This window comes from Sander vitreus, chromosome 17 (assembly GCF_031162955.1).
Source record: "Sander vitreus isolate 19-12246 chromosome 17, sanVit1, whole genome shotgun sequence".
In the NCBI taxonomy this organism is placed as follows: Eukaryota; Metazoa; Chordata; class Actinopteri; order Perciformes; family Percidae; genus Sander; species Sander vitreus.
In genome coordinates this window covers 15,624,851-15,649,393 of record NC_135871.1, presented here as the reverse complement: position 1 = coordinate 15,649,393, position 24,543 = coordinate 15,624,851, and the positions used below count along the sequence as shown (strand labels likewise).

At 40.7% G+C, this 24,543-nt stretch overlaps 2 protein-coding genes across 5 annotated transcripts; both read right to left on the bottom strand.

The window, feature by feature from the left end:
• Positions 1–522: 522 nt before the first annotated feature.
• trim8a (tripartite motif containing 8a) lies at positions 523–10,036 on the bottom strand. Of its 2 annotated transcripts, none has more exons than XM_078272397.1 (7): positions 9,747–10,036; positions 8,519–9,121; positions 3,802–3,897; positions 3,085–3,318; positions 2,807–2,838; positions 1,899–2,014; positions 523–1,764 (listed from the first exon to the last, which is right to left on the bottom strand). In XM_078272397.1, exons 2-7 carry the CDS (start codon positions 9,086–9,088, stop codon positions 1,106–1,108), a joined length of 1,707 nt encoding a protein of 568 aa, XP_078128523.1. In that variant the 5' UTR covers positions 9,089–9,121; positions 9,747–10,036; the 3' UTR covers positions 523–1,105. The 2 variants fall into 2 exon arrangements, with proteins under 2 accessions (XP_078128523.1, XP_078128524.1); XM_078272398.1 differs by having other exon boundaries at positions 9,751–10,036.
• A 1,855-nt stretch (positions 10,037–11,891) lies between these two features.
• Positions 11,892–23,707, bottom strand: sufu (suppressor of fused homolog (Drosophila)). Of its 3 annotated transcripts, none has more exons than XM_078272399.1 (13): positions 23,603–23,707; positions 19,696–19,872; positions 19,212–19,346; positions 18,741–18,877; positions 17,031–17,173; positions 16,335–16,420; positions 15,650–15,722; positions 14,922–15,078; positions 14,676–14,778; positions 14,132–14,266; positions 12,266–12,404; positions 12,105–12,173; positions 11,892–12,018 (listed from the first exon to the last, which is right to left on the bottom strand). In XM_078272399.1, exons 1-13 carry the CDS (start codon positions 23,668–23,670, stop codon positions 11,929–11,931), a joined length of 1,512 nt encoding a protein of 503 aa, XP_078128525.1. In that variant the 5' UTR covers positions 23,671–23,707; the 3' UTR covers positions 11,892–11,928. The 3 variants fall into 3 exon arrangements, with proteins under 3 accessions (XP_078128525.1, XP_078128527.1, XP_078128526.1); XM_078272401.1 differs by lacking the exon at positions 23,603–23,707 and adding an exon at positions 23,392–23,596; XM_078272400.1 differs by lacking the exon at positions 23,603–23,707 and adding an exon at positions 20,006–20,108.
• Between the last annotated feature and the right edge of the window lie 836 nt (positions 23,708–24,543).

Genomic DNA, 24,543 nt, shown 5'->3' with positions numbered 1-24,543 from the left:
CTCTGACCTAACTTGACAATGAGCTCCAATAATGAGACAAAGAGGGATGAGACACAGATTTTTCCAGAGACCAGGATGTTGACAAGGAAGTGAACTGTCCTAAATTGGCAGATAATGGGCCTGCTGTGGCCTGGTCTATAACAAATCATTGTCCAAACCTCCTCCACTGTGCTCTACGATTCCTCTGAATGCGGTAGATCTTAAACATGTGGTCATCCAGTGTTTTTTTTTTCTCCATTTACAACCCTTTGAGCCTATGAATAGATAGTGGGTGAATTGCAGGGTGGGATGCACTGCAATAATGGCTTTGCTTATTTTTTCTTTTTTACAGGAAGTTCTGACATTTCAACTGTAACCCAGTGAGTTAAACTGTAAAACCTCTTAACCTAAACAAAAATACAGGCATAACACTATGTGCTTCTCAGTACAAATATACCATACGGTTTACACTATAAGCATGGATAAAAGCCCACAAGATTACATAAAAGTGTAAACTTAAAATGCTTAAATCACGACAAAAGGTAAATTAATATGCTTGTTTATTCAATATTTTCCACTGATTTTGGTTTATTCATAATCTTGTATAAAAATTCATGAAAACCTGACAAGCATTTGGAGTCCAGTGTGTTTTTAAAGCCACATGGACTTTGGAGTGCATGGAGAGGCTCCCTGCATGCTTTCAGCCACAAACAGGAAATAATCAAGAGCTAGGAACTGGCAAGTACAATAAGAGCATGTTAACAGTCTTTTTAGGCACTGAAGTCCCTGGTGTCCTATGTCAGGACCCGTGATGAAGGATATGTTGTTTCTTTAATTCACCGCTTGAATGGATTTAAGACTACATTATTCACATTTCACACTTCCAGTCAAATTGAAACAGAAAATAAATAAAAATACTAACTCTGTTTTGAAAATTAGAACATTATTACTGTCACTGATTTAGGAAGTAAACAGGATACCAACATTAACAGGGCATGGGTTCAAGTAAATGACATTATCATGAAGGCGTGTTGCAGACACAAACTGAACCAAACTGGAAAGGAACAAAAAGCAAACATGGAAATTCTGATTTCATAAAAACGGAACAAATGCTGATTCTGGTATATTACTTGGTCCCATAATGCTTGGTTGAAGACTGGCCGTACAGGCCGTAGAAGTCAGGGTGCCTGGCCACCTGGGAGGCTTCCATCAGTCCCCTCATGGGAAAATGCTGCAGTGGTTGGCTTGCAGGTAGCGTGGCATGTGGGGGAAACTCCTGAGAGGTCATGGAGGGGAAGGAGTCTGATGCTGGATACGGAGGCCGGGCACGAGCAGCGGGGGCCCTGGAGCAGCAGCAGTTATTCAGAGTGCACATCAGTACTTTCCTCCCTTCGTACATGGCTTGTTGCGAGGCACCTCCACTGGAGAAATGGGAGGAGGGGAATATGGTCCCTGAGTGGTGGCTAGAACTGGACCCTAGACCCACCATGTGATGGGCTGCAGTGTCAAGGAGTCGGCTATGGCCGGGGCCGTCGTGAGGATTCTGGGAGAGGCCTTCAGAGGAATATATGGATGAAGTATGATGGCTCTGATCAGCCAGGAAGGGTTTTTTGCTGCTGTAGAGCAATGGTGGAGGATCGTGGGAGGTGGAGTTTGCTGTGCTACTCTCCAGAAACGCCATGCCATATTTCCTCTTCTGTAGTCCTGAAGCAGTCCCCATGTGGGAGCCAGCAGAGCTGCTGTGAGACTGGACAATCTCAAGAATAGGCGCCTCATTGAACGGTTCTGAGAAGCAGTGGTGTGGCAGAAAGAGATAATAGTTAATTCTGACCATACTATATCCCAGAGATTGATGTTAAATATCCTAAAATACACTTCTCCCTCATCTTTATTTACTCCTACTTGCAATGTTTTCTTACCTTCCAGCATTTTTCGCATGCTCTTTTCTCTTGTTGAAAGTTCAGATAGCAAATGATTAGAATTGAGCTGGCCCACTCTGAATGGAGGGATAGCACTACTTATGTGCGAGTTTGACCTAAAAAAAAAAAAAAAAAAGCGACACATAAAATACTGTGGACCAAATTGAATAAGCCATTTGCACCCTTGCTTGACATGCATTCTGCACCTTGAGACTTGCACTTTACTTGACACAAAGACTGAAAGCCTACGTTGCTGGTGACGTATACCTTACATGCAACAGTGAAGTATACATCTCTCCTTTATGCATACACATTTTGAGTAGGATTATGTGCAACGTAAGAAAGCTTGTTTGCACACCTCTTTTGTCGGGCAGGTGTGTAGGATATGATCAAAAGCTTAGAGAAAAGTCCCGCACACTGACCATTACGCAAGCAATAATTTATTTAGAAAAATACAACGTTTTGGTCTTAGACCTTCATCGAATTTACCTGATGAAGGTAATTTTTCTAAATAAATTATTGCTTGCGTAATGGTCAGTGTGCGGGACTTTTCTCTAAGAGTAGGATTATGTGAAAAATGAGATAAAGAAATAAAGTATGGTTGATTTCCTATATCTTCTGTATTTGCTAGAGTCCAAATATGTACATGTATATGAAAAATAAATTGTGGTTGGGAAAACAATATTTGATTACAGCAGGATAGTGGTCAGTGCACCAAAACAAGTGTGAATAAAAGCATCACTGGTTTATTTCAAAGCAATGAAACACTTCGGCATATTAAGTGACTACAATATTTATAAAGTTGTTATGCACTTCTATGTACATCCTCACCCTGATTGTCTAACATATGATAAACACTAAACACAGTCACGTCCCAGTAAAGTGAAAACAGGCGTAGAAATGCTTACCTGTCCATTAGCAGCTGGTAAGGTTTCGTGTTCTGAAAAAGACAATAAGAAGATCAAACCCTTCTGCCTTTGAACATATCGCTAACAGCTACTATGAGGTGAACAGAAGAATAAAAAGACAATGAGCCTGCTGTGGTCTGTCTGAGTACATGCATCAACGTTCGTGCAAATGAGGTTTGTGTGCGACAAAGTTGATGCAAATACTGTAAAACATTTTCAGCAGGTGTGTGTATTATGTGTGTTGGTGTGGCTGTATACAGATGTGAATGCATGTGTACCTTCATGAAGTTAATGCCGTCTGCTCTTTTGAAGAACATTTGTACTGAGCTCAGGAGTTTTTCTGCATCCTGGCGCTTCTCGTTGAGCTGCAAAACCTGCTGGGAGTTTTTCCTCACATACATGGTGTAGGAGCTCTCCAGCATCTGCAGGGTTTCAGCCTGGTTCGCTTCTAGCAGCACATGCATCCTCTGATACTGAGCTCTCACACGCTCCTTCAGTTCAGACACTGCATCCTGTGAAGAAAGGACAGGTTGGAGACCACACACACACACACACACACACACACACACACACACACACACAAATTATATGGGCACCTCTTTTACATGTAAAAATAAATTTACTAGCAATGCAGAGTATGACTGAAAATAGTTGTATAATGTCTTTGGTGGGTCAAGAGGAGGTTTTTGTCATGTCTGAGAAGAAATGACTAAAAGGTCATCACTTTTGACTTCACCATTCTTATTTAATCGGTCTCTTGCGAATCCCCTGAAGGTGCAATATTGAATTACTGGAGTGCCAATTTTAACAAAGAACTTTGCCTTGTTACCAATTATTTCTGCATTTTTTTTTAGCATAAGCATCTTTACTACATACATTATTATTAACACCATTCAGCAGAAAACAAGTAAAGACATAGAAGAAGAAAAAAAAGTACTGATAATGTTTAGAATAGTGTCTCTATAAGTACATGAAATGTGCGTGTTGTACTGTACCTTCATCAGTGTCTTGTCTGACTCCAGCTTGGTGAGCTGCTCATCGATGTTCTGAACACGACCATCCAGTCTGCCTTGCTGCCTCATTAGCATGGCCTGTGGAGACATGACATACAAGAGATGGGTTTGACAGATTATCCCCAACAGGATACATCTAAAAAACAAAACATACATACAAACTCTTTCTTAAAACTCAGACCTCTGCTGTGGCCTCAGCAAACCTGGCTGCTATTCATGAGTAACTAAGACAACCTCCCGATCCATAATCCAGATTTGACAGAGGAAACAACAGCTGCCAGCAGCAACCACATGCATTTATCGATGAGGAAAGATACATAATTGCAAAAATCCATCTCTGATTGCTTCTAAGTTTGTCAGGGTGACAACATCAAGTGAAGTCCATTGTTGGGACCAGCCTACTTCCTCTGTTGGCTGAATCAGAGTGCAAAAAGAGCTAAAGGGCAGTAAAAGAAGAAGAAGCAGCACAGAAGAAAACATAATCCTTCTCCATTTACTGCAGGAGATGGAAATCCATCTACAGTAACAGGTTGACAGCTAACTAGGGACAGGGGAGGGCAGGTATACTTTTTAATGAACTGTATCTGCATGGGAAAGGCACCATGCCCAAATAAAAGAAACCCTGCTGTCATGGCAACAAAGCAGTGTGTATGTATTTATATGTGAAAGCTGATGTGTATGTGAGGGAGCAAAAAGCGGGGGTGTCTCACTACCCCTCTCTGCGTTCTCATTTTGCCACATGCATCACTCCCATTGTTTGCATTGGCCTGTGTCAGTGACAGATTGTCATGTCTGTGTGCATAATGCTGGGGCCTGCTCTCTCCCTCCGCATGAGTGTGCATGGGAGAAAGAGAACGAGAGGAAAAGTGCTATTGGGCTCTGCTTGCACATGCCAAGAACGGACAAAAAGAAAGTGAGAATGACTGACAAAAAGAGAGTGCAACCAACAGAGGGAAAGTTTGAATCAAAAAAGAGAGATACGGAGAATGAGGACATTCCTGTGGTCTCTAGTGTGTGAGTTTCAGGGTAGCTACGTTGTGGTATCACAGCAACAGGCCTCTTCAGCTGCTTACAGCACTCATGGAGTCTTATGTACAACAACTGGCTGGCAACTATACCATACCACAGTGAGCACTTTCAACAGTCCATCAGTTTCTAAAACAAAACAGCAAAGAAAGACTCTAAATGACGTTAAATAATTCATAATACTACACCCACTTTTGCTTGTTTGTATTTTCTTTAAACTGTCCTTTTAGTGAAGTGCTGACAATTTTCAGCAGGGAAATATTTCTGTCTTCTTCGAGTTCACATTTAAGATAACTTGGATCATGACATGGACTTTGGACTATTGTCAAAGGATGCACTAACAAGGGAAATACCACATAATAAACAAAAGCAGAATTTAAAGTGACATTTTGGGCTACTTAGGGACAGTGGAACAACCTGTAAACACATTGGCATACTATCACCATATACAGTTGTTGGTGAATGTAAACAGTAGCCTAATTACACATCCAGCAGACATGGACCAACATTCAAATTCATTTGGCTTCATCAGTCTCTGACTGATTGTCTAACTTTTGGGTGTGTGAATTTCTAAGAAAATCCACAATGGAAAGACAAAAGTATTGTTTTCACTACTTTCTGCTAACAATCCCACAATGCAATACATGTGTGTCCATTATATAGGGAGTAGTGAATAAGTGAACGAGGGAGTGATTTCAGACACAGCCTCTAACTGTTAGCTAACTTTAATGTTAACTAATCTCTACCTTTGTCAGTCTGCTATTTAGTGCTGGGCAGGAAGTGTACATTGGCTTTATCAAAGCTGTTTTCTAGCTGCTTGCTGTGGCTGGAAACATTACTGATGAGAGCGGTGAGGGTGAACAAAATCAGTAAAGGCCATAAAACCAAAGTTCCAATTGAAATACACTAAAAAGCTCCGTAGAGCTGAGGAGAACTGCAGAGATGGGCGATTATTATCGGTGGGTTTGTCGCTACGGAGACCCCTCTCAGATGACACAGAGTCACTTAATCTATTGTTCATTCAAAAATATTGATCAGTGCATCTTAAAACATTGCATTTTAAATAATATGATCAAGCATGTTGCATCCCTGTTGCAGTTTCAACAGTCAGCATTGAAGGGGTCTCACTTGGATGTCATTTTCTCACATGAAACTGGCAGTATTCATGTTGAAAAGTGTGTGTGTGTGGTCCTTAATCATGTGTCACGCACTCATAGCACATCTCCACACTACATATTGCTTATACAGGCAGTTTTAGCTGAACAGTCCTCTTCAAACAACCCATAACACCTGACTCTGCCCTGCAAACTCATGTGGCACCTAGTTACTTGGCTGTTTCTTGTTTTATCCAGTTTTTCATGTACTACTACTGTGTGCACAGTACAATACTTTTCAGACAGCACACCTGCATTAATAATAACTGTCTTAACACAGTGCTTAAAAGTTCAGTGGTATCTCATACCTTCTGTGTGAATGTTGTTTTGACAAAAACAGGAATGAACACTTTGTTGGGATGTTTGCTTTCGTAAACAGTGTATGAACTGCTTGCTATGTGACTTGGCTTCACGTAATGGCAACAGCTTCACTGTGACTAGATGCTTCTGCTCAACAACTGTGTCTTCCTCATTTTGCCATGTTTCCTCCAATACCCTTTTTGTCTTGTGTGCTTGAAATAGCATAAGGGGACGGGAAAACTATGTCTGCTTGCTGATCTCTCTGTAGCAGCGTGAAAGCCTACCTTTATCAAGATTAAATCCAACAATGATCACTTTCCCCACTGTCCTATTTAGGCATCCAGACACCCGCGGGTTGCCAGGAAGCTCATGTTTAAATGAGGAGCCTCAGGCTCAATGAACAGAGAGTCTCTTTCACAATCAACTGACAACTATTCCCTACTTCTGATGTCAATGGACTGCCCTCAGCATTCTGGGGAACTGACTCACTTCAGCCCAGATACAAGAAACTGCAAATGGCAGAGCTTCCATGAGCAATGGTTTCCTGCTGAGATGCCTGAGAAAACCAAGGTGAGGCTGTGTGGGAGGACTCCTCCTCCGCCTGTCCCAGGGACGACATGACTATTATATTACTCTTCCTTTCTCGTCTTGAAATTACCAGCAAGCCTGCAAAAGGTTACTGTAAAAGTCTCCTTTGAGAGCCAAAGAAAACCAAAGATATGAACATAGCTACATTGGTTTTTCCCTTTTTGTTTATCCCAAAAGTAACAAGAGTGCTGCCAGGGGAATTTAAAATCCTTTTTACCAAAATAGACTACAGCTCTGTCAAGGAGAACAACCTCTAAGTCTAATTAACTCAAATTACTTGAAGAAATGAACCAGCATACAAGAAGCCTAACTTTTGGCTACTGCCACATTTATCAGTATTATAGTGCAGTCTGTTTGAAGGCCCAAGCATGGACAGTGTTAATCGGAGAAGAGCCAGGAACTCTGATTCCTGGATAACTCCATTTACCCTGCAGACATACAGTTGTGAAAGAACAGAAAGCTGGGTGGGTGTGTGCATCTGTGTGTGCGTAGAGAGCAGCTGTAGAAAGGGCTGAACAGACATCTTTTGTCCCAATAATAGCTCTGACCCAGAGCAACAGTTTGCACTAAAGACTCAAGACAACCGATTTAGAACTTTGTGATCCACACACTGGAAAGAAATGTGTCTGTAACTTTCCCAACTGGAATAATGCGATCACCAAACGTATCTACAAGAAAGCAACGCAGCAGATGCTCCGCAGGATGAAACAGGGAAGAAATGTGTATAAGGCAGTGTGGGTGTTTTTTTTTTACACCTTGCCACTTACATTAGACTTGAGACGTGAGAAGAGAGCAAACTGAAATGATGTATAGAACTAAGAAAAATACAGAAGTGGACACAGCCATGACACCCTGGCCTTATGCAAAACACATTCCTCTATTCATCCAGAGGTTAACCCTGCATTATTTACCTACTGTCAAGTTAGATAAACACACAAACACACACACTGTAGAATCTATTTTCCTCTTTTCTAACCTTTTTTTCTCCCTGAAAATGTCCAACTCCCTGTGGTGAATGGTTAAAAAGCAAAGTTATAAACTTGCTGGCTTGCGAACATTTTCACAAATCACCACATTTCCTTCTCATGAAAACAGTATTTAAATTAATTTATCAGCCTCTGCAGCCTTGCCAGTGTTCATTTCCTCCTAAACAAATCCTGAAAACTAATCTGGGTAGCTAACATAAACAAACTACATGTGGATCCACCCCCACTGCACAGGGGTCATCGTTTCCGGTGGATGCAGATTGCATCACAGCACTTACCCGAGGGCAAAGGGTGGCTAATGTGAAGGCGTGGCAGTGTAGAATGGGCGGTGTGATCAAGGTTAAAAGCTGTTTGGGACATATGCCTAGACGTGTGTGCGTGTGTGTGCTATCATCTGCCCCGAGGGGTGGCTTTCACCTGTCCAGTCCTATTACGTCAGATAAGATTAAAAGGAAGAGGCAAAGAGAGAAGGCCTTCATAGACCGATGAACTGAAAGAAATTGCGGCTTCCTTGAAATTCAAAGAAGAATCCATTGAAGAAAGTGCATCTATCAAATCTTTTGACAGTCACCTTACTGTCAGCTGATAGTTTCAAGTGAATGGGTAAGTAAGAGAGTACTGTATGCGTGAGAGCGATTTATGTACCTGCATTTGTATGCGTTGCGTATCCACATCGCAGACTGTGTGTCTTTGGTTAGTGCAGTGAGAGATGCAGCAGAACGGACACAGAGCCACCTGCTCTTCCTCACAGTGGAGAAGCCTGTACTCCTCATGACTGGGACAGGTCCAAGCACTCAGCTCCTCAGCATCAACTAACAGGTGTCCCGGGGCTGCACACGGCTGCTGTAGGTGTGTCTGGATATGAGTTTGGCAGCAGGGCTCCTTACAGCGCAGACAGACCTTCCGCACAGGCAGAGGGGGGCCTCGTCTGCAGAGGACACAGTGCAGCACAGCAGGGACTTTCTCAGTGTTCAATGCATTAAACCGCTTCACTATGTTGGCAAGCTTAAAGTTCTTCTCCAGCGTGGGTTTCTGCTCGTAGTCATGGTTGCATTCGGGACAGCGGACCGCAGCGTTGTCTTTGGCCCAAGCCTCAGAGATGCAACCCTTGCAGAAGTTGTGCTTGCATGGCAGCTGAATGGGTTCATCAAAGACATTCAGGCAAATGGGACACAGAAGCTCCTCTTCGAAGCAGTTTTTCCAACTTTCATCCATGACGTCAGCTGGATCCAAACTGATGCTGTGTGACTAAAAAGAGAACAAACTGAAAATTAATTTCTAAACATGGAATACTGTTTTCTGCAGGGCGCTCTATAAAGAACTACCCTTGTGAAAATTAAGCCTACGACATAGTATTTCTACTTGACATATATCTTGTCTAAACTGGAAGAGAAAGATATGGGCCGTACAAACCCACAAGTAGAGAAATTATTTTGAGGTAAATGCGTATGAAGAATAGGCCTAGGCTATATCATAATTGGACAACAATTAGAAAATGGAGCATTAGCAGGCGACGACTCCACTTAAAAGAAACAGGTCGGATTAACTCAAGTGTCCTACAAAATCCAATCTCAGTGAAACTTCGACAACACATCCCAAACTAGTATCACAATTAAACAATTCACATTACGTACAATGACATTATAACATTTAGCTTGTACATTTTCGTTGGGGAATTCACGACAGGACGGTACAAGCTGTGGCGTTTGAAAGCAAGTGACAACTTGCTTCTGAATAACACTGGAAATGTCACTCTGGGCTACACTGACATCTTATTTTTACGCACAGATATTCGTTCCTACTGTCACTAAAGCATTATAGTAGTCCAATGAAACATATTAGATGCGTTCTTATAGAAGAAAAGCAACGTTACCAACTATTTATTTCTCATGTCGTCGGCAGACTCCGATGCACCTATAATGCCGAGCTTCGCATCCAGCCCGCGATGAGATCTAGCTCCTCCGTTTAGATTACAGCCGTGTGTCCGACGTACTGCTCAACGTCGGGGAATTTTATAACAATACCGGCTGTTATTCGGCTGGTTTCGCTTTCCCGTCAACTCTGACTAATATTTAATTGTAAGTGCAGAGAGACTATGACTCGTCGGTAGGGAGCTCAGTGCTTCCACACCGACTGCCCCCCTCCGATAACGTGACCCGTCAGAGTTGATACATCAACGGGGAGGAGCCGAGAGGAGGAAGACAAGGGAACCATAAGGGAACGGCCACAGCAAACTCTACCGGAGAGATTGTAAATGACCAGGAGACATTTGTGTGACCTGCCATCCTTTGCACCATGGTTTCTAAAGCGAGTCCTGGCTGGGTAAGAGGCCCCCAGGGGCCCACGAGAGGGTTAGTGCATGACGGGAAACATTGTAAACAGTTATATTTTCAGATATATTTTATTATTCATTAAATAATCACCATTAGGCCTATAGGATTCCAGGCATTAATAGGAACAGAAAAAAATAGAATAATCCAGTGTGTATCAATATACTATATACACATCAACCACCATGTTGATATTGCATGGGAGCATTGGTGATTTTTGTCTGTGAATGAAATAAGATCCTCTGTATTTGTGCATTAGTGTTCCATCTTTATTTGTGTAAATACCTACACGCTTCAATGCACTTGGGATTACAATCAGGCAGTTCATTCATAACAAAAGTAATTACAAAATACCATATTAACGATGTCTAAACTTTACATTTGTCACTCTTAATAGAAAAATACAGACAAAAATAAGAAGCCATCACATGTATAGGAGTACATTTGTTAGAAACCGTAGTAAAAGTAGTCTTTTCTTTGTTTTAAAATGGAATGCAAGGACAGTATCAGAAAAAGACCGAACAAGGCAGCCTTGAAGGTCAGATTCACTTCTAACAATCTAGGAGCCGTAGGCAGCATTAAGAGTCACCAAAGAATATGGGGTCCTTTTTCAACACAAAGCACTGACGAATTTTAATCCAACTCCTTTCTAGGTGGGTCCTACTGTTGAACTACTGTGTGTGTGTGTGTGTGTGTGTGTGTGTGTGTGTGTGTGTGTGTGTGTGTGTGTGTGTGTGTGTGTGTGTGTGTGTATATATATATATATATATACACACACACATATATACATACACACACACGACAACATTTGAGGAAAACTGACCACAGATTCCCAGTTTCTGATGCATTTCATATTTTTAAAACATGCATCATCATGCGAGAGAAAGAAAAAAAACTCAATACACTCCTGTATTGTTCTTGATAAGGGGAAAAGAGGTGGTTATACCTGCTGCATTTGCCAGATACCTAGGAAAACAGGTCCGATGCTTGTTGGATTATCCCAGACAAACAGGCAGTGAATATTAGTTCATCATAGTTCAGCCTGTCATGTCATTATTACAGAATCATGACACACAGACGGTATTGGCAGCCAACTGCCAACAGTTAAAACTTTGGTATGACCACAAACACATAAGGGAAAAATGACCAGCATTTGTAAATATACTACACACATGAGCTCAATTGAAAGAAACGCTGATAAAATTGTTCAACATGTGACTTTTCCGTCCTTTCTAAGGCCAGTGGAATAAATAAAAACTGTTTTTGCGAACAGCAACAGTTATCGCTTGGGACACTGTCTGGTGATCACAGGATGCACTCTCAACTGTATTAGTGACGTATATTTTGGACCTTAGACCTTGGCAGGCCTTACTGGAGGAATGACAACATCCTGTTTTGCCCTACAGCTAGTGTGTCACCTATAATTATTGTTTTACAGGTCAACCATCTGGACAGGCTGGTTTGACATTGTTGAAAGCATTCAGGCCTCAGAGAAATGTTGTCCGAGAATGCAGTAACAGTCAAAGTGTTTAGGTCATCCCTCAGATCATTTTCAGGAGTGAAATTGGCCGTCCAGTGTGGGAACAACATATCTGTGTGCCCTGACAGCTCAGGGTCGCTGCATGTTCTGAGAGGTCTCCTGTTCATGATGGTCCACTCTGGAAGTATGTGTTTGCAGGGGGGGGGGGGGGGGGGGTTGTTGGAGTTTGCTGGTGATTAACTGTCTCATTGCAGTGGGTTATCAAACACAGAGTCTGGTAGGACAGAGATCTTCAGCTTCTTTTCTGGCCAACTGTACTCCTTTGGTAACTTTGTCTATCCAAAGAGAAAGGATATACAAGGTAAAACTGGCAGTTGAACAAAACCAAAAATAAAAGTTAAATACAAGGGGGTTTACTTACCTCCTCACGAGTGTTAAGTTCCTGTAAATCCCCAAGCATTTGCTCCACAAACTCCTCAGTCAACAATATCTATATAGGGAGAGCAGAAGGTCAAATAAATGCATCAGATATGAAAGCACCACATGGAAACATTGACTTTATGTGCAAGTCTGTGTGTATACCTGAAGCCAGGGGCCATGGGCTGCATATGGATGCTCTTCTGTAGCAAAAGCTCCTTCAACTCCCGTAGACACAAATGTAATGGCTGTGTCTCCATTGATACTTTTGTAAGTGAAGTGTCTCCCATGGAGCAACCGGCCCCTGTAATAGATTAAATACAGTACAGTATGAACTACAAAAGGTCAGTACAAGTGCCTGAGTGTGTTTTCATTTATTTTAACCATAACAGAATACTTCTTACCATGTGACAACTACTAGCAAGCTTTTAAAGGATAGTTACAAAAATGTTTTTTGTGATGACTGAAGATAGCCACTTTCCCATTTTGATACTTATAAAAACATGCTATCGCTTAAGGTGACAGTGTAACAGTCAGCATCTTACAGGATAGCTTTAAAGAAATAATCTGTTGAATACACTGCAAGGACTAAAATGTTTGCAGATTATTAAGATAATGAAACTTTATGTCTCATGTTTCTTCGTTTGACTTCATGGACCAATTTCCCTGATTATTGGCAGACATTTGGAAACAGTGAACTATTTAGATATAGTTTAAGATACTAACCAAACTGTTCAAGATATTTGAATCTGCTGCCATTATGAAAATTTAAATGCGATAGGCGAATTTCATTGATAGAAACATATAGTGGCTTTGTAATTAAATCAAAATCACCCACAACCTTTTTGGATATTTAAAAGTGATATCGTTTGTAGGTAACATTTGACCTAATAACACCCCATGTCAGTATCACATAATTGGGCCCTTTACACCGTGTTCTCACTCTTCACTCCCGGCACATCTCTCCCTCTCTCACACAAAGGTCTCTCTGTCAGCTAACTTTGGTCTTGTTCCTTCCTCAGATAGAGATTACATAAAACAGGGTTGTCTCCTGTCTGTACAGAGGAGCATTTATAAATAAAAAAAAAACAAAAAACATTACAGTTCCTATTGAACAGTAATTGCTTGGGAGGTGGCATTTTGTCTGCAAAAAATGTCACATTCCCAAAAAAAAAAGGTTAGCAACGGATGTGTACATTTTAAAAGACACAGAGCATATCAGAGAAAGCCAAAACACAAATGTTAAGATCCTGCTAACTTCTATGTATGCATTTTACCATTTGCTTTGTCACCATAGCATGTAATGCAAAAACCGTTTGTGTATGAATGCGCTATAAATGTTTTTTTAAGATTGCCTTTATGTTTGTGAGACTTAAATGTAAGTTAGTTGACATGGTGAGGATCCATTGGTCATATGACAGCTAATGCACAATAATAATGCGACTTTGTTATAGAAGTTATATCACTGAAAAATCACAATTTTATTTCAGCAGATTATGACTTTTGTCTGTCTAAAGCTACTTCCTGTCCTTTGATGCACTTGTCGTTGGGTAAGTGAGCAGCAAAGAGAGCCAGTTATTGTACATGAGCCGTGTTGACTCAAGTGTCTCAAATATGGTGTCAATGTACAGTAATAACCTTTGCTGACTTCTCTAGTTAGTCAAGGGTCAGAAAAGAAGTAATTCGCACAAAACATGCCAGACAAATACAGGGGACCAGTCCATATCCTTTCTTTAAGTTACAAGCTGGCTGACAATGAATGCATGACGAACAATTTATTCATGTAACAGGTTACATTTATGTATACTTCACTGGCTAGCTTTTTACTTCTAGACACTTTGAAGTGACATCAAAAGTAGAAGAAAGAAAATCAGTTTGGGTCTGACTTGCAGAAGGCCCTTTTCAACATCTGAAAAAGACCGCACCCATCCAACCTGAATGTTTGGACTATTTTTTGTATCCGTCTGTCTTCGGGGCATTCCAAAAGGATGAAAATCATGTGTGGGAGTAAAAGAGAGAGTGGTGCAGTACCGCAGGCAGAGGGGCAGCAGTGTGCCTGACTCTTGGTTGAATTTCAGATGGACGCTCTCCAACTGTCGTGTTCGGACCAACTCATGAGGAACAATGGCTGCTGAACTCTCACTCTCCAAACTGTCCTTCCGACTCCTGAGAAGCAGACAAGGAAGAGAAAAGAAAGAGTGGAAGATGCAACAAAAGTGAGGAAGTCGGAAATAGTACAATCAGCAATATGAGAATGGCTGTCCATGAAAAACAGCCACTGTGAAGGAAATGGCAGCTCCTTGGCCTTTGTCTGCAAACGGAAATGTACAGACACAGATTTCACAACTCCTTTCATGGAGCAGTTACCTGATTCTGCAGATGACGCAACGATTGACAGAAATAGCAACAAATTAGTGACAAACCACCATATTATGCTGGTAGCTAAGAAACATGCTGATAAGAGTTCAGATATCCGTTGCACTGTTAGTCATTGCACATGGCGGGAGTTATCCTGCTGCAACCCTTGTGCTGAGCTAAACCCATGTTAGTGTGTGTGTGTGGGAGGAACACCCACTGAGGTCTCTCGTGGCTCTGTCTCTGGCTGCTGATGGGCGGTAGTGCTGCCTTGCTGTTAAACTCCAGTCCTTTTCTCAGGGTCTCCCTGATCTGCTCTGTGTCTGTCAACACACAAACAAAGATCAGCATGGAATTATCCCATCATGCACTGCTGACAGCATGAAACCAGAACTCCTGTGTATAGATTGGTTAAGCATTTTGGGGTTAATTAGAGGATCTACTCTGTTCACTCCTTTGGGCATACCTTTGTCTGAGAGCCTCCGTGGCTGGGATCCTATGCAGATGGATCGGCTGTCCTCCTCATCCTCTGGCGGTCGACTCAGATCGTCCCACACACACTTGGCGCTGACCCCACTCAGGTTGGAGCCCTCTGCCTCGATACCCTGGTCCACTCTCTCCTGCTTAGATGAGCAAGAAATATACGCAATCATCAACACTAGCTCACATAAAATTCACATGCGGTTAACATTTTCAGAAATAAGAAAGACATTGCATACAGATTTCTGGGCCAACAGGGGGCACTAAATACTGTCAGAAAGCAAAATAATGTAGTAGTAGTTGTAAAACAACACCACATTATCTATAAAGGGTTCCCTTTAAAATGATTCATAGGTGTCAGGGTCACTTTGTCTCTTCCAGGATAAATCCTTGACCTGTTGCAGGCCAGTCCAAGTGAGCACTGCAAGTTATAAATTGCTTCCTTTTATATCTTTATATGGACAATACGTTTCCTTTGCATCACTTTCAACTAAACTCTTTACAATTTAGCTCCACTTTTTTACCCAATACCCTTTACTGACCATCTATCCAATCCCAGGTCGTCGCAATAAACCAATTGCGCAACATAACAGGGGATTGCGATGATGTTAAACAATTGGCTGGCACAAGCACATAAGACTACTCCTCATCTCACACACTATAAATACAATACAGTTCACTTTGCGGAGTGTGCAGAACTTAATAAAGCCTTACTTGTAGGTGTGGATCAATGTCAAAAATGGTCTCCCCTCTCCTCATGTCTGTGATTAGCCAGGGGCCACCAGCTCTGTACACAGGACAATCATCAACATTAGTCCCAGACAGCATTAACCATTAATCAAGTTTAACACTGGATTAATAAATGAACAAGTAACTAAGCGCTTCACTTGCTGCTCACAATGTATTTCTCAAACTGGACTCCACACATTTTACTTTACAGGAGTGGCATCGATGAAACAGTGTTTTCTGTTTTCACTTCAATGACTGACCATATGGAGGGGAATTTAACAAACAAAGTAATCTATATTTGATTTTCTAATACCATACAATGAAAGCAGACCTGGTCTGCATTATGTCATTTAAGGTTATAGGGTAAAAACATAAGCAAATTCACAAAAAAGGACAGATAATTACTTATGGTGTGTGTGTGTGTGTGTGTCAAGTTATGTTTACTGCAAATCTAAAATGATGAGTATCCCATCACAAACTAAAATTGCTAAGACTGACATTTATATTGACATAGCAACCTATGAAACAGAGAGATAACCTAGCTTGTTCTGACTATCACTTCACAAACAAAATAAAACCTAAGGAAAATATCAGCCCAGTATGTAAAGTATCCTAAAAACATGGCTTCTTTATCTAGCCAAATTATGTACTGATGCACAGTTGTACTCACACTCTGACTCCACGCATCAGCTCGAGGATGCCTTGACCATTCCACTGTTGGGCCGCCTTTAGCTCCTCTGTACAAACACCCACAATCTATAGAAGACCGTGAAGAGCATTAAAGGAAAGGTCATAAGTTAGGGTACTGTTGCTGCTTCACCATTTTTAATTGATGTCTGATGCCATGATGTAATATTAACTAAATGTCACAGTGAGTTTAGTCAGCTGCATAATATTTTCATTTAACAATACAGCTGATGTGACTTGATGCAAAGAGGACACCGAGACACTACAACATGGTGCCATAGAAACACATACACTGAATTAACTAATTTCCTCAAACTTACTAAAAGAACGAGATGTGTGTACACACACGCTTGGGCTCCAAAGATCTATCATTTTACTGGACAACAAAACAGAATTTTTACTTAGATAACACAAAAGGTTTTTATTTCATGTGTTAACTTATTAATTTAGTTTGGTATTTCGGCCAAATGCACTGAATTTTAGGATAACTAAACGTGTCCTGCATTATCATCACTGATATAAAATTGCAGTGCTACGGTCATCTTCATCTCTTCTAGTGCTGGTCCACGTTTTGTCCAAATGCCCGTTATCAGCTTTAATTTAGTTGTCAAAAATATCCCAAAAGTGCTTGATTTAAAAAGTTACTTAAACAAAGTGAATATCACATGGTTGAGCTCACCTGGAGAAAGCTCACTGAGCCAAATGGCGTTTGAACCGGTTGCATCTGTGGGTCCTCTGTAAGCAACATATGCTGGATACGAGATTCACTGTTGTCTAGTGGACTGTGCCACGATACATGGTCGCCACTACAAAATGTGTTTTCTGTAAAAGACCACAAAAGTAGACATTCATTTTAAAATAAATATATGCTGTTTTAAGTTGTCTAGAATGCACATGGTCATGAGTCTTAGTCTGCAGAGTCCTGTACCTTCAGCCACCAGTGGGAAGCAGTCCTACTTTCCTACTTTTCATTAGATTATGGTGCAGAATTGCTAAAGGAAAGTTGCAGTAACAAGAAAAGAAGGGACACTGATCAGCGAGAGAATGAGAGGGAGCAAAGAGAAATCGAGAACTAACTGGGGCAGAAGCTTCTGAGGAATCTGTCTGCTTGGGAGGTAACATGCACCCAGTCCAGATTCACTGCAAGAATAAAGCGAGGGGAAGATGGCCAGGAATCAGCCTTCATTTAGCTCAGGAGCCCAGCCCACCCACGCGCAAATTGACCCCAGCTGGATAGCAGAGAAGGGTTGGGTGGTGAGAAGAGGGGAGGCTGGAGAGAATAGCCTTCTTCTCTTTCATGGCTTTTAAATGCCCCGGCCGGCCCAACCACACTTTCTTGTGCACATTATAATACACGACTGATTTAAAGAATTTAGCAGCACAGTACATACCCATTACACACAGAGTATACATTCACACACTACAACAATGGTCTCCTTCGCCATTCGTAAAAACAATCCTTTTAAAATGGCGAAGGGAAAGAAAGGGGAGATTAGACTTCCTGTCAATACCCAGAGCTCCAACAAACCTAAGACTGCTGCCTGTAGCAGACTCGCATGTTTGCATGCATCACAGGAATTACAAGCTACCTTTACAAAGAACACATTCTTCACATTCACAAAGACATTACAAGCAGGCATGCCAAAGAATTGTTCTATCAAAACCTGTGCAGATAGTAAATCATTTACCAGACTATTAACAAAGTGTGGCTCTTTGTCAAACATTTTACAGGTGAAGGATGTAGAATGTAGGGCAGGAACTAACAATGTTTCTCATTACCTCTGGTCACTTCATTGATTAATCAATTCCTCCATAAAAAGTCTAAAATAACAGAAAATGACTGACATTTCCAGAGCCAAAATCTGTCAAAACTGCTTGTTTAAGCTGACCAATAGCTACAACTTAACTTGGGGATTTAAACCAAATTATTGTTTTAAATCCCCACTGCTTACTGGCCTTTATGTAAGGTAAGGTCACTAAGGCCATCCACAGATAGTTAATCCTAAGGATTCACTGTGCCACATGCATGTTTAACATTAAAATATGATTTATAAAAGCATGCCAACAATTATTAGGCTATTTTAATAGCTTATTATTCTATGCAAAAAAGGTATGTATAAAAGGTTTTAGGCTGCCCTACACATTATTGTAGCCCCAGTTTATGCAACTTCATTTTATACAATAAATGTAGTAGGGGTCCCTGCTCCATCTCTCTTAGTTAAGGGGTCCTTGGCTTGAAAAAGGTTGAAGACCCCTGCAATAGAGTATGAGAACAAATGCTTGCCTTGATCTTGGGATGTTTTAATCTGTAGCTTACTCCATGCAAAGATACAAGAAGTAGAGCTTTATTTCGTTTCTATTGAACCCCCCATAAACCCTGTGCTTTTACCTGACTGGAACACATAGCGAGCCAAGCCTTGCATAAGTTCAGCTGGCCAGGTTGGTGGTGCAGTCTCTCCCGTCTCTCTTTTGAGTCGAAAGGTGAGCTCAAAACCAAACCCACTGGGCCCATCTGCCCCTGTGAATCTTCACACACACACACACACACACACAATAAGAAACTGGGTAAACAAGTACTTTTATTTATTATATGCAGGAGCATTGTAAAAATCCCAATGCTTGACTAAGTCAGTAGGTGGTCTACTCTAAGGGCTCCTGACATAAGCAAATATTTGGCATAACTTAAAGGCCTGATGTGACATACAGATTTCCTAGGGTTTTCACAATGTAAAATTAATTAAATGAAAAGTAAACTCTCAAATATATATAAAAAGCTCTTCATCCATTTCATCAAACGTGTTGAAATTACCCCAACTCCTCCCAACAACCGGAAGTCAAGTATTTACATTAGCGTACTTACTCATGAACCCTATTATCCCCATACAGGTCACTCAGTCCAAAGCTGACATAGTGCCAATGCTCCTGGATGTCCTGAGCTGGACAGCCCGTACTCCTATACATACTGATGTAGTCTAACGGGTCAGGTCCCCCTAACCTGTGAGAAGCATAAAATGAAAACAATCGGCCATGTCAAAAATTGTTATTGTTTTTAGTGGGCCGCGTTTACTCTTAAGTACACCTATGTAAAGACCATAGCCCATAACTTATAAAAGTAGTGAGATACACTTACATTAAATGAATGACTGAATCCTTAAACACCCCGAAACAAAAGTAGCAGTTACTTGCAGTAGGGCTCTTGGACGTAGTTAGTTGAAAAGTTAACGTTAGCTTAGTAGCTAACTATTGGCTAAACGTCTAAGCATCACTAACGTTACATAAACTTGTCCCACAAATGTAGGGCTTACAGATTTGTCAGACAAGCAACAACAATACGGGGTACCTACCAATATTTTACAATGGCTGTAACTTGAAGCGGGTTGGCCTGCTCGGGGTAAAGACGCCGGCATTCCCCGTAGATAGCCTGCAGTCCAGGAGGAAACAGCGGCACCAGTCCGTGGGCTTGAGCACCACTGGTAGGCCGTACCTCATCCATGCCACGGCCTGGAACAAATCTGGTTATTCTAAAAAAGACAACAACGTATATGCAGTTATCTTCTGCTATCTAGCCCCAGTTCAACAAAAACGAGAAAACCATAAATCACAGAGGCTTCACACTACAACTGTTGACCGACAAAATACAGATTTAACACCGACCGCTATGGCACTCTCAGCAGGGGCAGTGGGACACACAGCCTGTTGCTCATTCTCTACAAAAAAAACTACCTCCCAATTGGTTGGATGGTGACGTAACTGATTGACGACTACTTATGGCCAATGAAGAATGAGGTTTTAAGTTTGTGTGGATTTTCTGATGATTGTGATTGGCTGATAAACTGTCAATCAAGGGGGTCGCGGCCAAATGATGGACGGATGAACCAAACAAAAGCTCAACTAACGAGTAACTATTGCTATTGCAATACGAAAAAGTAACAACACTCTTCTTAAGCCCTGGATCCAAAATTTTACTTGAGTAATAGTACAGATGTATTATGAGCTAAATTAGTAGGCTACAGAGGTATTAGCAGTAAAAAAATGTATTACGTATTTAAAGAATACATTACACATAAAAATTGCCCATGTGAGAGTATACGTTTTACTATTGTATATTGTAACATGTAATCATAATTTGAATGTTGTAGTTGGTTGAGGTGGAGCTAATTTTAACATCCTTATTAAGTTGTTTAATCTATAGTGTAACAATGCATCATGTTTTATGAGCTGATCCAATAAAAATCACCTGGTTTCAAATCAGAAAGTAAAAGTAAATAATTTTCCTTCTGAAACTAACTTAATGTAGTAAATGTAGCCTACCTGTGACCACTGTGCTGTACACTGTATATGCGGTATAGTGCATGTTTTGAATTAAAATCCTCAAATCATTATTTAATTAGAAAATAGAATTTATGGAATGTTGTCATGAGAGTGCATATAGCCAACTGTCTATATTTGACTCACAAGCAGAGACCTTATTGTATCCTAAATGAGTGATAACAGGGAAGGAGTGCTTATATTTGTAGAATGCAATTTATTTATTTCAGAAACATACAAATATGCATTCGCAGACACTTCTCATGAGAGAAAAAAACAACAACATGCTGAGGTGAGGAACTTATAGTTTTAAAAAATCTAAAATTAAAAAATTGTCATCTCTTTCATATTACTGAATGTAAGAGTAGAGCAACGGTAGTGAAGTAATGTTTTATAAGCCAAGCCTTCTTTTTCCACCTATTATCGCTATACACAGCCATACCTGAAGCCTGAAGGCCAGGAACTTTAGCAAACCAGGATGGTGAAAATAAAACCACTACTATAGACCGTATCTTGTAATATTGTTCAAGCCATGTGGGAGATATATGTGCAAGTACAGAGTTTATCAGGAGGGCCCCGAGGACAGTGCATAGCATATACATGAATAACTTCGAGACACTATAGGTACCTCAAAAACTGCTTTAAACCAGTATTGGTATACTACAACTATCTATGCTTGTGTCTTCCTCTTTTAAAAGTCTACATAACAACATGCTATTTTGTATTTTGTACTTCAATAGTTGCAGCTGGACGTTTTGTTAGATCCCCATGACATTGTAATTGAGGGATGTTTGCTGTTACATCTAATCATATTGTTTATAAGTAATCTATCTAACTGACATAACTGCAGATTTTTATGGAACTAAAGCTGAGATAAGATCTGAAAAAACGCGGTCTGCATGTGTGGGTTATATGTTGCATGGTAGCCCCTGTATTTCTGAAAATCATTGTCACTCTTTGCCCTGTATTAAAATGTTGCAGTAGCCTATTTTAAAATTCAACTGAAATGTCATGAGAGTCAACAAATTACAGAGGAAATAATTAACTTTGATTTATTTTATTAACAATATACAATATGCTTGATAAACTCTGATTGGTAATTTACAAGTTTATTTTATTCACAGTAATGTTATATTCAATTTGAAATTAATTCCTCAATCATCATTTGAAGAAAGGTAACAATATACACAAACACAACAAAAGTAATGCGTAGACATGCAACCACACAAGTATTAATCCATTCTGATGGTCATGATTTCCGCTCTCTGGTGGTGTGCAGTAAGGCTGACAATCTAGTACCATTCCAAAAGAACTGAGCCCATAGATGACACCTGAAGACGCCACCATCTATGGAATTCAGTTCTCATAGTACAGCACTTATCAAAAGTTGGTCCTCAGGAACCTCGGATGATCCTTATATCAATGTAATTTTCAACTCAGTTTACTACTGTCTTAATTAAATAAAACCCAAATAAAACCATGCATAATCAATAAAACAGCATAAAGAGTTTTGTATTCAACAATAAAAGTGGGTTTAAGATATGCAATCTTCAAGATGTTGAGCAGCACATTAAGGCTAAATCACTCATGACCTTCCCTATTGCTCAAGAAATGTAGGGTGGTGATGAGATAACGTTAGCCCTACTTCTTTCGTTGGAAGATTGAGCAAGAGACCATTACAGTGGCAACTAAAGTTCAACTTAAACAGTGATCAATCACAATTAGCATTTGAATTATACAGTAGTGCATTATGTAATTTAAAACAGACTTTTTCATAAATTGGCAACAGGTTGAGAGGCATTTTCATTCTGGAGGTTGGAAACAAACCTCCAGAATGCCATTATGATTGAATGAATCCAATACTGTGGTTAGACAGAGCCTATGGAGAGTTTCAGGGTTGTCTGAGGAAATCCAACCATTCTAACCCAAGTACTTCTTGAAATGCTTCTCAACCACTGAAATGAAAGTCTATCCACTGGGCTGATGCAAGCACTGGTGATAGTGCTCTGGTCGAGGCCTGAAATGACTCATCATTTATGGCCATACACTCCCAGGAAAAGAACTTTGGGACAGTGTGATTACTGACGTACACTTGGTCGGTATCTTTGACTCCTTTAACATAAGTTTGATATTAACCGACCTGCAAAATCACCTCGTTCAAGGCCTGGAGTCAGTTACAGTGACAGTACAGTGAGATAATTCCTCAATGTTATCTCAGTCACTGGGGTTTATTCAGTATGAGTGTACATTCTTTTAGGATACATGCATTCTTTTAGGATACATGCAATAGAGTACAATGAACTTTCTGAGGAAGGCCACACCTGAACACGTTCAGGAAACTCCTATCTTTCCGGCCGTTGGACTGGGAAACAACCGGTTCTACGGTCTATTACAGAAAAATAATTTCCCTATGAGGGAATGCGTTCAGTCTTAAAGCCTGCACTAGTTTAAACAGCTCTCACAGAAAGATCAGGTTCATTCATAGCACAGTATGAGGACAGCATTAACGCCCTTCATCTGCCAGTGCTCAGAAAATGTGGAAGTTGGTATTTCTTTGTGAAAACTTCTAACTAATCCAAGAATTTCACAGCTTAAAACATGTTGAAAGTTTGTAGCTTGAAGTTCTGTAAAGGCATTTCTGACAGTTTTAGATCAAATGTGTCCAGTGTATATATTTTTTAAATTGATCATACTCTGAGCAGTTTGAGATAATTTTCTAACTATATACTTACCCCAGTCATTCAATGAAACCTTTCTCTCCAGATCTTGGACATATAAATACATCTCCTGATAAAAGGCCTCCCAGGACTGTGCTCTTGCAGGGTCGAGCTTTAAACACTCTTCAGCAGTCCCATCTCAACAAAAAGATGTTTTAGCATTGAATCAGCAGCAAGTCTCTCAAAACTGAATGAACATACAGTAAGCCATCCCTCCCCGGTTCACCTGCATGTTCTGCTCGCTCTCCCATGTCCTTCAAGTCCCAAGGAAGGATACAGCATACTGTCTGACATTCAGAGCAACGAACCTTAAATACCACCACCTTTCACATCACCCATCAGTCGCCCTCCCTCCTCTCTATCTGTTTTTCATACGCTCCCTTCGTTCGGTAAGCCTGACAGTCACTTCCCAGTAAGAAGGAAACAGTGGGAGTGGTGAACAGCACGCCCCCTCACAGTGAATCAACACATAATAGTTTCTGAGGAAAACCATCTGACTGGCCCTGCCCCTGTTCCCATAAAGTAAGCAGGGGAAAGGCTGTGTCTACTCGAGGAACCAGGAATTCCCCCACAGGCCACGAACAGCTGTCGAGATGAGAGATGATGACAAAGCGGACACACTGGAAGTTTGCTGGCCGGGCATATACAAACTGAAACCGTGTTGGGTGTTTTGTATGTGCGTATAAGTGAAATATTTTTTAACACTACACTATATTTACACAATAAGTAAGTGGAAATTCTATCCACACACCGTGGGTGTTGAAATGCACATGTCATGTTTAAGCTGGTGACACTATGTTTCCTAGAAAAGTGTTGTATCTTAGCAAAATATTATTTGTCAAAAGGGCAGTGTGTACTTCTTGCGTCATGGGCATGTTTGTTATGAGATCGATTCATGTGCATATTTGTGGAGCTTATTCAGGTTAGGTCTGATAGGGGTGTATTCAATAACCCAGCCTTCCTAAATTAACTTTGTTTGCTCTCTGGTCTTAGTCAAATATTATAGGGATGTGATACTGATTGTGTTCAATCAGCTGAACATGACAGGACTGGTTCAGCAGGGTAAACCCACAGTTATTGAACAAGCTAGAGTACAGTTATATCCATAGTATAACAGTTTCGTTGTTCAGTGACCATGTAAAAACCCTCTGATTTCCTCATCCTCTT